Source organism: Channa argus, chromosome 13 (assembly GCF_033026475.1).
Source record: "Channa argus isolate prfri chromosome 13, Channa argus male v1.0, whole genome shotgun sequence".
Classification (NCBI taxonomy): Eukaryota; Metazoa; Chordata; class Actinopteri; order Anabantiformes; family Channidae; genus Channa; species Channa argus.
This window is the reverse complement of record NC_090209.1, coordinates 2,089,730-2,105,508: the sequence shown is the minus strand read 5'-3', so window position 1 is coordinate 2,105,508 and position 15,779 is coordinate 2,089,730. Positions and strand designations below refer to the sequence as shown.

The 15,779-nt window shown below is 37.5% G+C and overlaps 3 protein-coding genes across 6 annotated transcripts in view; 1 reads left to right on the top strand and 2 right to left on the bottom strand.

Moving 5' to 3' along the window:
- Nucleotides 1–1,393, bottom strand: part of dnajc5ab (DnaJ (Hsp40) homolog, subfamily C, member 5ab) — a 28,642-nt gene extending 27,249 nt beyond the window's left edge. Inside the window, exon 1 of one of the 2 annotated variants that reach the window (XM_067526119.1) lies at nucleotides 1,237–1,393. The gene's annotated coding sequence lies outside the window, so the exon portion shown is untranslated. Of the gene's footprint in view, nucleotides 1–828; nucleotides 988–1,236 lie in introns of those variants that run through there. The other variant, XM_067526121.1, reaches the window with a different exon arrangement.
- Nucleotides 1,394–1,418: 25 nt separating this feature from the next.
- On the top strand, nucleotides 1,419–14,905 carry adrm1 (ADRM1 26S proteasome ubiquitin receptor). 3 transcript variants are annotated; one of them, XM_067526113.1, is made up of 10 exons: nucleotides 1,425–1,561; nucleotides 2,385–2,625; nucleotides 4,498–4,614; nucleotides 5,035–5,245; nucleotides 5,521–5,602; nucleotides 9,599–9,738; nucleotides 11,610–11,744; nucleotides 12,943–13,100; nucleotides 13,357–13,459; nucleotides 14,557–14,905. In XM_067526113.1, exons 2-10 carry the CDS (start codon nucleotides 2,416–2,418, stop codon nucleotides 14,640–14,642), a joined length of 1,242 nt encoding a protein of 413 aa, XP_067382214.1. In that variant the 5' UTR covers nucleotides 1,425–1,561; nucleotides 2,385–2,415; the 3' UTR covers nucleotides 14,643–14,905. The 3 variants fall into 3 exon arrangements, with proteins under 3 accessions (XP_067382216.1, XP_067382214.1, XP_067382215.1); XM_067526114.1 differs by having other exon boundaries at nucleotides 1,426–1,561; nucleotides 5,524–5,602; XM_067526115.1 differs by lacking the exon at nucleotides 11,610–11,744 and having other exon boundaries at nucleotides 1,419–1,561.
- A 135-nt stretch (nucleotides 14,906–15,040) lies between these two features.
- Nucleotides 15,041–15,779, bottom strand: part of lama5 (laminin, alpha 5) — a 102,441-nt gene continuing 101,702 nt past the window's right edge. Inside the window, exon 81 of the mRNA XM_067526106.1 lies at nucleotides 15,041–15,353. The gene's annotated coding sequence lies outside the window, so the exon portion shown is untranslated. The remainder of the gene's footprint in view (nucleotides 15,354–15,779) is intronic.

Below are 15,779 nucleotides of genomic sequence, written 5' to 3'. Positions count from 1 at the left end.
CTGCTTGGAATTATTAGTGTTACGTGTCCTGTGGAATGTTTGGTTATCATCTCAACGTTTTCTGTGTAATTACTTTGTTATTGGCTCAATTGTGGAACTTGGAATTCAATAAATATTCAGTGTTTGTCATTCAACAATCTCTGGAGTGGATAATTGTTGCAACACAGAACACGTAACAAACCATGTAAACCTTCTCAGCTACACACTCAACTTTCCATTACTCGCTTCTGTTAGCTCTAAAAAGAAACATAAAAAAAAAAACGATAGCCCACAAAGAACATTGTTTCCTTGACAACTTGTTAGGCAAACTTTAAAGGTAAAACACTTCAAAGTTGTGTGATGTCATCGACACATTTATACATAAATTTCTTAATTTACCTAACCTTTTAAGACACAGTGACAGGAGAAAACTTCCGATGCGGCACATACAATGCACCACACATATTTAATAGCTATGAATGAGGCCTACGTTCTATTTAATATATTACAGTTGTTATAGAATCAAATTTGCCCAAATTAAAACTACATAATTTACACGATCATCTTCCATGAATACGCATACACTCTAGCATACCCATAAAAAGTTTGTGACCTACCACTCAATATGCACATAACCCGGGTACAGAAAAGGACAGTAGCTCTACTGTTTTACATAAACTCATAAGCAAACGGCCGATTAAAATCAAGACAATGCAAGCAAAATAGACTACTTAGTTATATTAATAAGCCTAAAATTACTTAGTGGAAATGCTTTTGATCATCCCGTAAGGAAATTCTTTACAACATTTTGAAAAACATACATCAGTATAAGATCAAAAACACACTTGCCTCTTACTTGGCAATAATCTGCAAAATCGAATTTATCCCGGGGTGTCTTCTCAATGCTTTTACTCAAGCTTGACTAAATCAGTCACGTTTCAACAACAATTGTCCAAATGACGCCATGGGATCTGAATCCAACGTCTGCCTATCCTCGCAAGGCTGTGGGTTCATGACCAGCAACTGAGCTAGAAAATACCGGTTGGCTCGGCGATCAACCCGTGTTAAGGCGGATAATCTCCAGGCACCATATATACCAGCACACAGCATCCATGTTGGTTAGCTAGCCTTTCCTGTGCTGAGCGACACGACTGGTTTAAATAAGACAGCTAGCATTTAACGTTTGCTTGTCAACTAATCCAAGGGCAGCAAAGCTGACTAATGTTAGCCCACTGACTAATTCTGTGTATTTCTTACCTTTTATTCGCACCGGACACAGTACCCTCTGTTTTTCTTTTCCAGTGACGCGAGTTTTATTATACTCGCATCCTAGTTCAGCTTTTATTTTAACCGCTAAACCATTCAAACACCCGGCAGTTCAGCTACGGAGCTAATGGCTATACATACAGATGGAGCTGTCAATCTGAGCACAGCGGTCGCGCGGAAACCCTCCCACCTTCCTTTTGCGCGCTCCCGGTGACAGCAGGCACGTTTCATGACGTAAGAGGAAGTGGGTTACGTTAGTAGCAAGCGACGTATACAAGAAAACTTCTAGGCTAAAATTCTGCTAACGGAACTTCAGGTATAACTTTATGCATTTAGTTCACTTGTAAAGTTTTGTTTAACAAAAAAGCTTTTCAAAAGTCATCCGTAAACAAACATGAATGCTATTGTTAATGTTTGAATAACTTTGTGCTTCTGGGTTAGTTGTAATTCTTTGGCGTTTGTCGCTCTTCGATTTAGTCTAGTCATGGGCTAATGTTAGCTTTGATAACTAGCATGACACAGCCTGAACTCTATACAACCACTCATAACTACCTAACCATACGTAGGTAACGCTAGCCTTGTATTTGCTAACTATTTTTGTTAGCTTCTCTTTGAGATTTCTGTATAACACATTGTTAATACCAATCAGTTGGAAAGTACTATTATACAGCAAAAGTGTTATAACCGCAAATTACGACAACGCAGTTTCCCTATAACGCTAGCGTTAGTTAAGACTAGTTAGCTAACAACTAATTAATGAAATAATGAAATACTAATGAAATAATAGCCACCCTGTAAATTCTGCTAACTTATGTTCCCTGCTTGAGTATTTGTAAAGTTTTTTTTCTTTAGATATAATTTATTTGCTAAGTAAAACATTTTATAAGTATCAAATTTGATTACCAGTGTAAATTAATAATAAATGTAAGCTAAAATGTCTTACAGTAATGTAACAATAGGACATAACGGCCTAAAAAGACGAGGTAATGATAAATCAGATTTTTTTACAAGAGATTATCGGTCTTTCTATTTATCTAAAGTATAGCACTAATTAATCTTACTGTGTACTAGCAACAGTCATGGCACAGAAAAACAAATGGCTTGTCATTTACACCTGACAACTTTTTCTTTTCTTCTAGTGTTGAGACCTGTCTACAGAAAGACCTAAACATGTCGTCCGGTGCTCTCTTTCCGAGCTTGGTGAGCGGCTCCAGAGGAAGCTCCAGCAAGTACCTAGTGGAGTTTCGTGCTGGTAAAATGACCCTGAAGGGGAACGTAGTGACACCGGACAAACGCAAAGGCATGGTGTACATCCAGCAATCTGATGACTCCTTGATTCACTTCTGCTGGAAAGACAGGACCACTGGGAATGTGGATGATGTAAGAAATGTTGAACTAATAATTTCTTTTGCTTTTTAATGCATTTCCTTAATATGTAATTAATCAAAAATAGCAAAATTCCTCCACATTTAAAAACTTGTTCAGACTAAACTGCACTCAATCATTTGCAGATAGCTTTATGTGTAATGATTTGGAGTTTCCTAAATTCTAACAACAGGTACATTAAGGGTTCCATGCCAGTTTGTTTTGATGTTTATTTGATAGTGTAAAGAGAATTTAACACTAATATTAGTAAATTGATATAATCCTCTAAGTCAACAGATCAGTTACAGTGGCAAGAAAAAGTAATCACATTATTTTAAATTTTTTGCTTTTTTGCATAAATTAGTCATGAAATGGTAAATGGTCTGCACTTATATAGCGCTTTTCTACCTATTGGCACTCAAAGCACTTTACACTGCTTCTTATTTACTGAATTGAATTCTGAAATTCTCTGGACTTTGTACAGAGATGCCGTGTGACCACAACTGAGATTATCTGGACTTGCAAGCCCCCTAGGATAGTCAAGTATACCTCCATCATCATTTTATTAGCCTATTTCCCATATGAACTGCAGACAATATTAGGAGAAATTGGCCTGAGACACTGTTAGGGGTAACATTATATACATGTAACGCACAGGAAGAGATCGCCCGAGTAAGAACATCCTTACGTGTAAAAGTCTGTTTGATTTTTGAGTGTCCTATCAGCATTCACAGGAGGCGCAACATATAGAAAACTGTTGGAAACAGTATTTTTCTTACAGCACATAAGAACGCTGTATCTAAAAAAAAAAACAAGATTCTATCACTCGACTACAATGGCAGTTGAGTGACTCCAGGTTTGCTTTACACCTAACTAACCTAACCAACTCCAATTAACATTTAGTGACATCTGAACTCTAGTGTTACGGTTTCCTCGATTAATCTGTATGTTTAGTGGGTGTTTTTAATAAAGACACAAAAGATCATGACAATTTGTTTTATCAACATAGAAAAATTGTATTCGGTGATCTTTAACTTTATGATCACAATGCATTTGATGACCAATTTATGCAGAAAGCCAGGGAAATGCTAATAGTGCCAATACTTTTTCTTGCATTGTTTTGTTTTTTTATCCAATTTAGACGATACTAAAAAGGTTGACAAACTATACAAAAAATAAAACAAAACAAGAATTTAACACAGACGGGCAATCCATCTGATAGTTTGATTTATTAAGTCAAAGTGAGGGTTGGACAATGCTCTGTTTTTATATGGTGACTTTGTCATTAGCAGATACATTTCTCATCACCCATTTTACATTTCATGATAGTTACTGTCACAGCTCAGCTTTTAAAATAAAAATTAGCAGATAATGTACTTACATTATCTGATAAATGTTTTTTTTTTTTATGTGTCTGCAGCAACAGCTTAGTTATCCAGATCAGAGAGTTATGATCTTTTTTTGGCTGTCTGTGTAATAGCACATTTAAATAATAGTTCAGCAGTTTCCACATAAAACATAGTTAAGAACTGGTACATTAGCTTATATGGACCCAGCTACAAATTCATACACTTGGTTAAATCTCCATTTAGGGATTGGGGGCATTGTGACATTGCACAACGCAATTTCTCTGTCTACGCAACCTATCTAGTTCTATTGTCAGAAGAAAAAATGATGCACAAACTGTCAGCTTAAAGTGATTGACCAAAGTGACTAATGTAAAATAACAATAATTAACAAATGGAAGTAATGAAATCAGTGGTTTTGTCTCCAGTTGTTTATCTTTTAGAAGCCTTTGCAAAACATTTGTTTTTCTTTTCTATTCTTTGTTCCTTTTCTATGTTTTTTGTTTATATTTTAATTTCTTTTCTTTTTTTGCTGTTTCAGGACCTGATCATCTTCCCTGATGACTGTGAATTCAAGCGGGTGAGCCAGTGCACCACTGGACGTGTCTATGTGCTAAAGTTCAAAGCTGGGTCCAAGAGGCTGTTTTTCTGGATGCAGGTGAGAGGAAGATGCTCATTATTGTTTCAAAGGGAGACAAAATAGAGACAGCCTGAGTGAGTGTGCGACATCTCCATCCATTTGTGTCCAAGTAGACGAATGTCGTAAGAAATGTGTCAGAAAGAGGAGAAAAGTGGTAATTACAGTACATTTATTATCCCAGATGTGTGTAAAATTTTACTGGAGTGATATTTTTGTAGGCAACGCAAGGCTGTAGTTCTATTGTTACGTTCTTCCTCAATGATGTGTGTAAAATTAGATCATTTATAAAACAAGACAAAAACAAGAATAAAAAGTGTTATTCTTATTGGTATCACAAAAGATCCTTTGGGTTAACACATAGAAATTACAGGTAGAACTAAAGCTGTGGAGAATTTAGTTCAGATTTTTGAGAATTCTTAATCATCTAATTTTTATCAGGAGCCAAAGACGGATAAGGATGAGGAGTACTGTCGTAAGGTGAATGAGTACCTGAACAACCCTCCCATTCCTGGAGCACCTGGCAGCGGAGGTGGCAGCGGCCATGAATTGTCCGCACTCGGAGGAGAGGGGGGCCTACAGAGTTTGCTAGGAAATATGAGCCACAACCAACTGATGCAGCTGATTGGGCCAACGGGGTTGGGAGGACTAGGTGAGCAACACTGGAGATTTCTCTGAACACTCATAACAACGAACAATAACAAAGCATATGACATGTTAGCTCTAACTAAATCTAACTACTCACTAACAAGCAGAATTACATCACCTGAAGTTCGTTTGACTTTCATTTGGGCTCTCCACATTTGATTCAAAATGTCGGTGTAATTCAGTTGTCCAAAAGAAAGTTTTAGCCTCAGTTCCCAGCCCAGATGAAAAAGATTTTCAGAATAGTATAGACATCTTTTGATTTATTTGTGTTTGTGCAAGGAGGTTTGGGAGCTCTAGCAGGACCAGGACTTGCCAACTTGCTGGGAAGTGGAGGACCAGCCACCAGCAGTTCCTCATCTAGGTGAGACTATATATATAAATACATACATACATACATACACACACACACACACACACACACACACACACACACACACACACACACACACACACAGAGCCTTGCTGTTACCTTATTTTTTTGCTCCTTAGCCAATCAAAAGATTATTTACCATTGCCATCATTAAGGACAGCTCATTTCCCGATTTTTCCATTTATCCTTCTTGGAAAACTTACCAGATTGTCTCACACCTGTAATTTTGCCACCCTGTTTAAAATGAATGAGGTGGAGAAAACTTTAGAGCTACCTTTTCTTATAATGCACTCCAGAACGACTCCACTACCCACTTTAACCTATATAATCAATGCATTGTAGAATTATATTGACAGTTTCAACCTAAAATCTGAGAAATTATAACCTTGTAAAAGTAGAATTCATGACAAAGCCACGGTATTCGATTGCATGAAATTGCAGAGGTAATCATTATGCTATACCTGATTGGTGTATCTCAGCTGTAATATCATCACAAACTATCTAGTAATTGTTTCTTCTGTTGGGGTTAGTTGGTAGATGATTTATTGTTGGATCCAATTAAGCATGTGTCCCTTATTTATCAGAAACGTGTTTCTTTTTAGATTTGTAATTCTGATGTGCAGCTACGCTTGCAATAGTAATTGAATTTTTTATTTTTTCACGCTATAACAAATGCATTAATGACAATAGAAACCAACCAATATTTGATGTTTGCAATTCCTCGCAAAAACAGTAATTTTTGTTTGTTTTTTTGCCAAAACAAATACAGTGGAGACTAGTGTTTAGTAAACAGAGGAACCTTTGATGAAAAAAGACTAACACAGCACATATATCCAGATGGAGAAGCGTGGACAACATGGATAGTAGATGGTAGTCTGCATTTACCTTTACTTTTGTCATCATTATTTATCTTGATACAGCTCTAAACCAAGTTTTTTCCATCCCCGCCTACATGCAGTGATTAACTTGGTAAAGAGGGCAGTATTGGAGAAGTTTTCAATTCAACTTTATTTATATAGCGCCAATTCACAACAAAGTTATCTTAGGGCACTTTACAGAATAAACTCAAGATTATAAAGATGTATAGAGAGAACCCAACAATTCCCCCTTCAGCAAGCCCTAGGCAACTGTGGAGAGGAAAAAACTCCCTTTTAACAGAAGAAACCTCCAGCAGAACCAGGCTCAGGGTGGACTGCCATCTGCCTTGACTGGTTGGGGTGAGTGGAAAGTGAAAACAAAAAGCAACAACAAAACATTGGGCAGGTTTGTAGGACCAGTAGCTGTACACTGGAAAACACTCAGCTTCAAAGCCCGGGGACATCTGCAAAGAGGGACAGAGAGAGGGAGACAGAAGGACAAATACAACTACAGGAGAAACACACAGAGTTAATATCATACAGTAACGATAATTGTGGTAGGAGAGGAGAGAGGGTCAAGAGGAGGAAAGGAGCTCAGTGCATTGTGGGGGGGGGCTGCCTATAGCAGCATAACTATAACTAAGTATAAGCTTTTTCAAAGAGGAAGGTTTTAAGTCTAAACTTCAAAGTAGAGAGGGTGTCTGCTTCCTGACTTTGAACTGGGAGCTGGTTCCACAGGAAAGGAGCTTGATAGCTAAAGGCTCTGCCTCCCATTCTACCTTTGGAAATTCTGGGAACCACAAGTAGGCCTGCATTCTTAGATCGAGGTGGTCTACTGGGATGATATGGTGCTATGAGGTCTTCTATATATGATGGAGCCTGACCGTTCAGAGCTTTATATATAAGAAGCAGGGTTTTAAATTGTATTCTAGATTTAATGGGAAGCCAATGGAGAGAAGCTAGTGAAGGTGAAATATGATCTCTCTTGTTAGTTCCAGTCAGCACTCTTGCTGCAGCCTTTTGGATTAATTGCTGGCTCTTTAGGGAGTTACTGGGTCAACCTGAAAGTAGGGAATTACAGTAGTCTAACCTAGAAGTGACAAATACATGGACTACTTTTTCGGCATCACTTTGAGACAGGATGCTGCTAATTTTGGCAATATTTTGTAAGTGGAAGAGGTTCTAGAGATTTGTTTTATATGTTGGGTAAAGGACAAATCCTGGTCAAGAATAACTCCAAGGTTCCTCGCAGTAGTACTAGAGGCCAGACTTATGCCATCTAGAGGAATTATATGGTCGGTTTGCATATTTTGAGATATTTGGGCCCAAATACTGTTATAAGTACTACCAAATACTATACTAATATATAAAAATGTGGGATATCCAGGCCTTTATGTCTTGTAGGCATGGTTGAAGCTTGATTAACTGTAAAAAGTAAAAAGAATTGGTCCTAACACAGAGCCTTATTAACATGAACAAATTGAACTCTGTCAGATAAAATTTAAACCAACCTAGTGCAGTTCCTTTAATTCCAATTTCATGTGCCACTCTCTGTAATAAAATGTGATCAATGGTATCGACTGCAGCACTAAGATCTAACAGAACAAGTATAGAGACTAGGCCATTATCTGAAGCCATGAGAAGATCGTTGGTGACTTTTACCAGTGCTGTTTCTGTACTATGATGAACTCTAAATCCTGACTGAAAGTCTTCATACAAATTATTCCTGTACAGGTGGCCACATAGTTGTTTTGCGACTACTTTTTCAACGATTTTAAAAATAAAGGGGAGATTAGATATTGGTCTGTAATTGGCTAAAACACCTGGGCCAAGACAGGGTTTTTTAAGTAGTGGTTTAATTACAGCTACCTTATAGGCCTGTGGTACATAGCCTGTTTGTAAAGATAAATTAATGATGTCTAATACGAACGTATCAAGGGTAAAGCTTCCTTGAGCAGTTTAGTTGCAATAGGGTCTAGCAGACAGGTTGTTTTACAAGTACACAAAGGCAGGATCAGGCCTGATGCCAAATACTGGTATCTGCATCGGGACAGCTCTAGTTAGAAGCACCAGTATCTTGATCATAATCACACCATCACACTTTGAATAATGGACAGATTGTCAATAAATGCAGGTGTTAAAATAACAGCCTCGGCCAACATGGCTTTATAAAGTTATTCTGTCTGTTTGAGCATTAATGGATCAGTTTACAATATTATCTTCAAGGTTTTAATAAATGTGAAGATGCTTGTGAAATTGTTTATTTAAAGGAAACATGAAAATATGATTCACAACCACATCTATGCAGTGGCACGAATAGTAAATGTACACATTTTTTTATAATTACCAAAGTACACAGAATTACCAATACAAGTATAGACTTCAAAGCAAAGAACAGCTGTAAATGCAGCTGTTCATCGAAACAGAAGTTGCTTCAGAGAAAAGGACATCTTTAATAAGGTCTCCCAGTCTTCTGTCCTTGTGTTGTTTCCATACATTTTTTTTGTGGAGGGACTGAAGTCTGTTTCACATATGAACTCTCGACAATATTAGGAGAATTCTGCTTCGGACATTGTCTAGAGTTGTTTGACAGATGTAACACACAGCAGGAGATCGTCCGAGTCAAAAGCATCCTCATGATCAGCATGTACAGAAGGCTTTATACAAAAACTGCTGTTTTTTGTTTTGTTTTGTTTTTTTAAATATAAACAGCACATCGGAACTGTGTCTTTAATTTTAAGAAAAAAGGGCTGTATTACTGGACTACAATGGCAATCAAGTGATAGAAACATCATTAAAACACTCATTTGCTCGCTTTTAATCCTTCCGACAATTTGCGACAGAGCAGCATGCTTCACGCACATTGCATTAGGGGGCTTGGAGGATAAAGTTCGGATCAGTAGTGTATCACTTGGGTATATGCATTCACACATGCACCTCAGAATTCCACCTCATTGTCAAAGGGGGCTTAAGACACAAGAATAAATAGCAAATCCAAGGACAGAGGAGACAGTGGAATGCACAGACACAGATGTAGCTCTCTACATGATTCCATAGTATTTGTAAAATCATCAGTTATTGCGAATTTTAATAACATTGTCTCCTCTGTTTCTTTCCCCTTCGTCTTTAGCTCCCGTAGCCAGTCAGCAGCAGCCACTCCTTCATCAGGGAGCTCCACTTCCAGACTGAGCTCCTCCCAGGCCCCCACCACCCCAGTGACTCCTGCTCCTTCAGCTGCGGTACCTAGTAGTGTTGCTTCCTCAACTCCAGGTACTGACTATATTTATTTAATTTTTTATTGTAGACATTAATCAATAGAAATATTTTACCATTTAAACAGGAGTTTTACTGCAGGATCGAAGGAATTGTACATAATATTAGTGATACCTAAAATCTAGCACATAAAATGCTGGTAAGTCCTGCACACATTCATAGCAATATTGTAAAGAAAAAACACTTGGCACATGTTCTCTCCCTCTCTCTACAAGGCAACTCATGCCTATGCTGTTAGTGTCTCTCTGTCGTATACAGTCAGAATTCAGTTATATGAACATGAATACATGCCATGTACATCTACATCAACTAAACTCAAAGCTCATAAAAATGCACTGAAACACAAAAGGAGAGGTACAAACGGCAGCGCTAGTGATGCCACTGTTAATATTACTACCCTCAATCCTCGGACACGACAAGAAATGTTTCTCTATATGAAGATTTTCTGTCTAATGTCCTTGTGAAGCCTTTAGGGTGAAATCTAGAGGAGGTTTCTACTGCCTCATTCAAAGATGAGAAGACAACTGTCAGTTTTCATTCACCTAGCTTCACAGTAGAATATACAAACCAGTCACATCATCTGACAGTATAGATGTGAATTCCATGAGTTAAGTAGCTGAGTATGGCTGTTGTTCTTGTGTGAGCTCTCTGCAAGTCAATGGTAAAAAGGGCTTCAGCACACCATTGCTGTGTGTACAGCCATTAATTGTGTATGAAGCGCAAGACATCATAGGGTGACTGTAGCGCAGGAGAATTCAGTGGTGAATTCAGACCAAGATAAAAACTGGAGCACCTGGTGCAACATTAAAAGAAGCCATCTTTAAGGTTGATCATCTTTAAGGATGAATTATTTTCATTCTTATCTAATTTTCTGATTATAGGTGAGGGTTTTAAACATTAAACATTTGACATTAAAAACTCTTCTTTCAACCTAAAGAGTTTTGCATTTTAGTTATTTAGGAAAATGGCAAGAGCAGGTGACACTCTGCCATGTTATTATTGGATGAGTCCATAGACAAGTAACAGGAATTAGAACTAGTACAAATTAGAAACTGTAGAAAAAGTAGTATTATTATCCTTGGACACAGTGTTGGAACATTTAACAATTTCTTACTGTGTATATATTTGTGATGTGTTTGTAAGACCAAGAATGAACAGACTGTCATGCTCAGGTTCAGATCTCAACATGTTCTGTCTAATGCAGGACATTTTTTCTGTTCTTCTTTAATTTATGGCACAATTTATGGTAATTTATCTGCTTGATGTGCATGAGACTGCCAGTCTCATGCACTTGGGACACAGTAGGTTAAACTTTGGAAAGACAATCGGGGCAGATGAACTGTAGTATGAAATGTATTTTAAGTTTTAGTGATTCCTTTATTTTTTATTTACTTTTTTATTACTGCAAATGTTTTCTCACATGTCCTTGTGATCTTCTTCCTTGGCTCACAGTCCCAGTTTTCTAGTAGTAACTACGAAATATCTCCTAAGAATGATGTATAGTAAACTGGTAGAATCTCCCAAATTGCAAATATTCTGTATTTCAATACTAGAGATATTCCAATCAAAGAGAGAAATTAAAATGATACTTTCTAGTTTGTTCATGTTTCTGCATTATCTGATTAAAGGACATATGGGACCTCTTTAAATATGGGACTCTGAAGGACTAAATACTCTTTAAGATCTATTGCCTAAAACCTGGATCTAAGAAACCCAGTAAGAAGTCAGGTTTATCAGCAGTTAGGATAAAAGTGATGTCATGCGGGATCATCATTAAATACAGTGTACTGCCTTTTAGGGCTTAAGTGCAATAACCTATTGGATTTACAGTAAGATTTGTAAGTATTTCTTTATGTTGTTGCTTGCAGCCCCAGCCCAAACTCCAGTGGCCCCAGCCTCTGTTGGAAGCACATCCCCGCACCAGCCCATCCAGCTCAGTGACCTTCAGAGCATTCTTGCCACTATGAATGTCCCAGCAGCAGCTGCTGCTCAGGGACCAGCAGGTGAGGGGAAAGCAAAGCAGATAGTCGGGGGTAGGGGTGGGGAAGACAATTATTGACCAAATAGAGGGGATATTAGCCCAGGATCTTCAACCAATGTTTGTTGAAGCGGTTTCAAAGCTCAGTCACCTGGAGCCAGAGTCAGATGCAGAAGATTGTTCTTTAGGGATGTTGAGGTGAACTGAAGGTCCAGTTGAATTGCAGCTTTTGAGAATGATCAAATCCAATTACAGTAATTACACATGAGTGCAAAGGCATGAATATACCCCATGAGCCATGATAAATATGAAATCCGTTTGTATGTAAAATTATGTTAGAGCAAATAAGAAGCCAAGCACAGACCAACAATACATTTTAAACAGACTTTATTAATTTCTTGTTTTACTTATCGTAGCAGTAAAAACGTTTATGGTTATAAGTTCTAGCTGTAATTTGAACAAGGGTTAGAAATGTACATTCCTTTTGTTTAATAGGGCAGATTGTAGTTTTATTCTTGTTTAAGTTTGATGGCTAGGAGTTAAGATGCTTTTTAACTTGACAACTTTCAAGCATCAATTGGAAAAGTAACAGTTCAGCTCAGCACTGTTTCATACAGTCGCTTTATCAGACATTGCATTGTTAAGTGTTTGATTTGGACTGCATGGCAAATCGTTTTTTATTGCCGAACGATTTCAGGACTTGCTCCTTTTCATTTTCCATCTCTATATAACTGAGTTTTTCTTCACAGTATCTTTGCTTTACAGTATCTTTGTATCAGTATCTTTTGGCATTAACAGCTTATGATATAACACACATACCATTAAAAATCTACAAGTACTGTTGGACTTGTAGATTCCAACAAGTCCAACAGTACTTGTACTGTTTGTTGGAGATATATCCTGGTATGGCAGTAATGATTTTTACCACATATCAATTTTGATATGTGCAACACATTTGAAGAAATAAGTACAGGCAATCGGTTCCATAGATGATGCATACAAATTTTCAGAATAAAAACCTATAAATGCTAATAATTAGTAATTAAAAAAATAAATAATGGAAGATGGTTGATGAAGACATTCTGAAGCTTCATACAGCAGGAGGTCAGAACCTCAGTTTGTAACCTGGAATTGAGACCAGTGCAAGCATTAGTAACTTCAAGAAAAATGTTAGGAACAGAAGACAAAATCCCAATGCGACCTTTTCTCATCTGTTTCTTCAGTGGACCTTGCAAGTGTGTGCACTCCAGAGATGATGGCTCCGATCCTGACTAATGCCGAGGTCCAGCAGAGGCTCCTGCCCTTCCTCCCCAGTGGTGAGAGTTTACTGCAGAGTGCTGAGGAGATCCAAAACACATTGACCTCACCTCAGTTCCAGCAGGTAGAAAGACACTGGCACAGTGTGTTTAGTGCATTGAGCACCACATAAACACAGACATGTTTTGTAGAGTTCTAAATTTGTTGGGAGATAACAACTAATCCCTGGTTTGCAGAAGGAGTATATCTGTACCCAGATATGGAGACTTCTATTAAACTGTGATTTATAACAAAGCAGAACAGTACAATTAGTGTTAATTTGCTGCAACTTGCCACAGTGTTGAATAAAGCCCAGTAACTGATTTATTGCTTTCTCATAGTCGATGAGCATGTTCAGCAGTGCATTGGCCTCTGGACAGCTCGGTCCTCTAATGAGTCAATTTGGTCTGCCAGCAGAGGCTGTTGACGCTGCTAACAGAGGAGGTAAGACACATGCGCGACGCGCACACACACAGAGCACAGCATGGTCTAATAGCCCTCTGCTTTCCCTAAATCTAAAACCTTTGTATAACCTTCATCTATGTTAAACCAGCACAATGTGTTTAATTTGACTGCAGAAATAAAGAAAATGTTTGTAGTTTCTGGGAATATATAAATAACTAAGCAGTGGTGGAAGAAGTGCTCAGATCTTTTCCCATCATAAGGTATTATTACCAGTCTAGAAATACTTAGTTATAATTAAATGTTCTCTGTTCAAAATGTCACTTAAGCAAGTAAGTATGAAAGCACTCTTTATGCTTATATTATTTGTTAATAATTGATTATAATTTTATATAATTGGTTTCAACAATAACATTATCACCTTCATAAAGAGAGAATTTATTTTGGGATTGTTGTATTAAACTGACTTTAGCTGTAGGTGTCCCAAATAAACTGACAAATTAGTAAAATAAGTGAATAGTGAATAAGAAGCACTGTAAAGCCCTTTGAGTGCCAATAGTTAGAAAAGCGCTATATAAGTGCAGTACATTTAAATTCAACATACTCTAAATAAAATAGGTAATAGTCCTCACATTGTTCACTGGCCTGTCCTTGGCAGAGAGAGGGGTCGGTTTGCGTGTGTGGGCTTCTGTCATAAAGTCAAACAGAACATGTCTGGCTTTAAGATTTGTGGCAAATTGGTCGTAACATACAGTAGCCTACAGGCAGTCAGCTTTGTCTTTAGCGCATTCATATTTATCAATGACTGGTCAACAGACTTACTGTGATTAACACATTGGTGGAAGAGAAACATGGGCACAATTATTCTGAATTTTACTTAATGTGCTGACAAACTAAACACTTGTTTCTATTGCATTTTAAAATTAAAAAATGTAGCAAAGTAAAGTTGTAAACTGATGTTAGTTCTCCTTCCTTCTCTTCGTTCTAATGTGGGTTATGTTAAAAAGTTCTGCACTTCATTTTTTACAAGGTCATAAATATACTTCCGAACCAGTGGGTTTTGAAAGGATTGTATGCAAGATGTACATGCTGGTTTTACTCTGGTCACTTAAATACTCATGTATTTGTGTTTTTGTCAGATGTGGAGGCGTTTGCCAGAGCTATGCAGGGCAGTAAAGGAGATTCCAAAGAGAAGAAGGACGATGAGGACATGAGTCTGGATTAATGCTCTTTCTTCGCTCAAGTGTTTTTCTTCACCTTTCTGTTCATTAATCTCTTACATGTTTCTAAACCAAAGGCACCATTCCAATCCCACTCAGGGTGAGCACCACGGGGGCCTGACTGTCCTTGACTCTGCAAACTTTTTTAACAATGTAGAGAGACTAAGCCTTTGTTTTCCTTCTGTATTCTTGTCTGAGCAGGAGTGAGTGCTGAAACATTGAGATTTTGTGATTTACTCTTCATAATAAATCATACTAGCAAATAAAACCACTTGCCTCTAGGTTTTTATCCTTGCAGATTGAAAAAACTGCAAATCGGTTTGTAGTGAAAAAACTTTATTTAGATATACAGTTACAACACATGAGGACTGGGAGTGAAAGGTGCAGCTTATGTATTCAGTGAAATACTTATACCATTATATTACATACAAGCTTTACACTCAGGTTTGGTATATGTTTACACAGTAGACATGGGAACTGCTGCCTGCAACCTGGAAAGGTGCCGACAAATGGGACAGTTTGGCTGCATAGACGATTGCAGTCATCTGACAACTTGATGTTTATGTGCACCGGTGACAAGATGCCGGGTTTCATCTTTTAGTTGGCTGGACTTTCTTGAACATTGGTATAAGCATATTGTAGCTTGAACAAAAATCCTTTCCAGTCATTACAACTTGCATGCTAAATATCATTCAGTGGCAGGGTTTCTGAAGCACCTTTTAAAAAAAAGAAAATAAAAATGAAGTCTAAAATTGGCTATTCTTAATTTAAGACACTTGAAAACATGATCACATGTCTAAATCTTTGCAATTTTTTGTGTATATTTTAACAAACCTTAATGTAACTTGTCAGAAGTAGCATGAACTTCAGCTGTGTTATTTAAAAGATGTTGGTAGATTGGATTCATATTGTAATTTGCCTCATCCATTTGTAAAAAATCTAAAACAAAACAAGTACCATCTTTGAACCTGAAATGCTTGCATGTTGTGGCAGGAGAAGTTTCTGTGCACTTCCCCATGAAGCAACACAAAATTGAAGGACTGAAAACAGCTGAAGCTTGTAAAAGATGAGTCTGAAAGTCCCTGTGCAGGACAACATTGAAATGAGCACCTACCACACTAAAACATTTGTAAGAAACCATA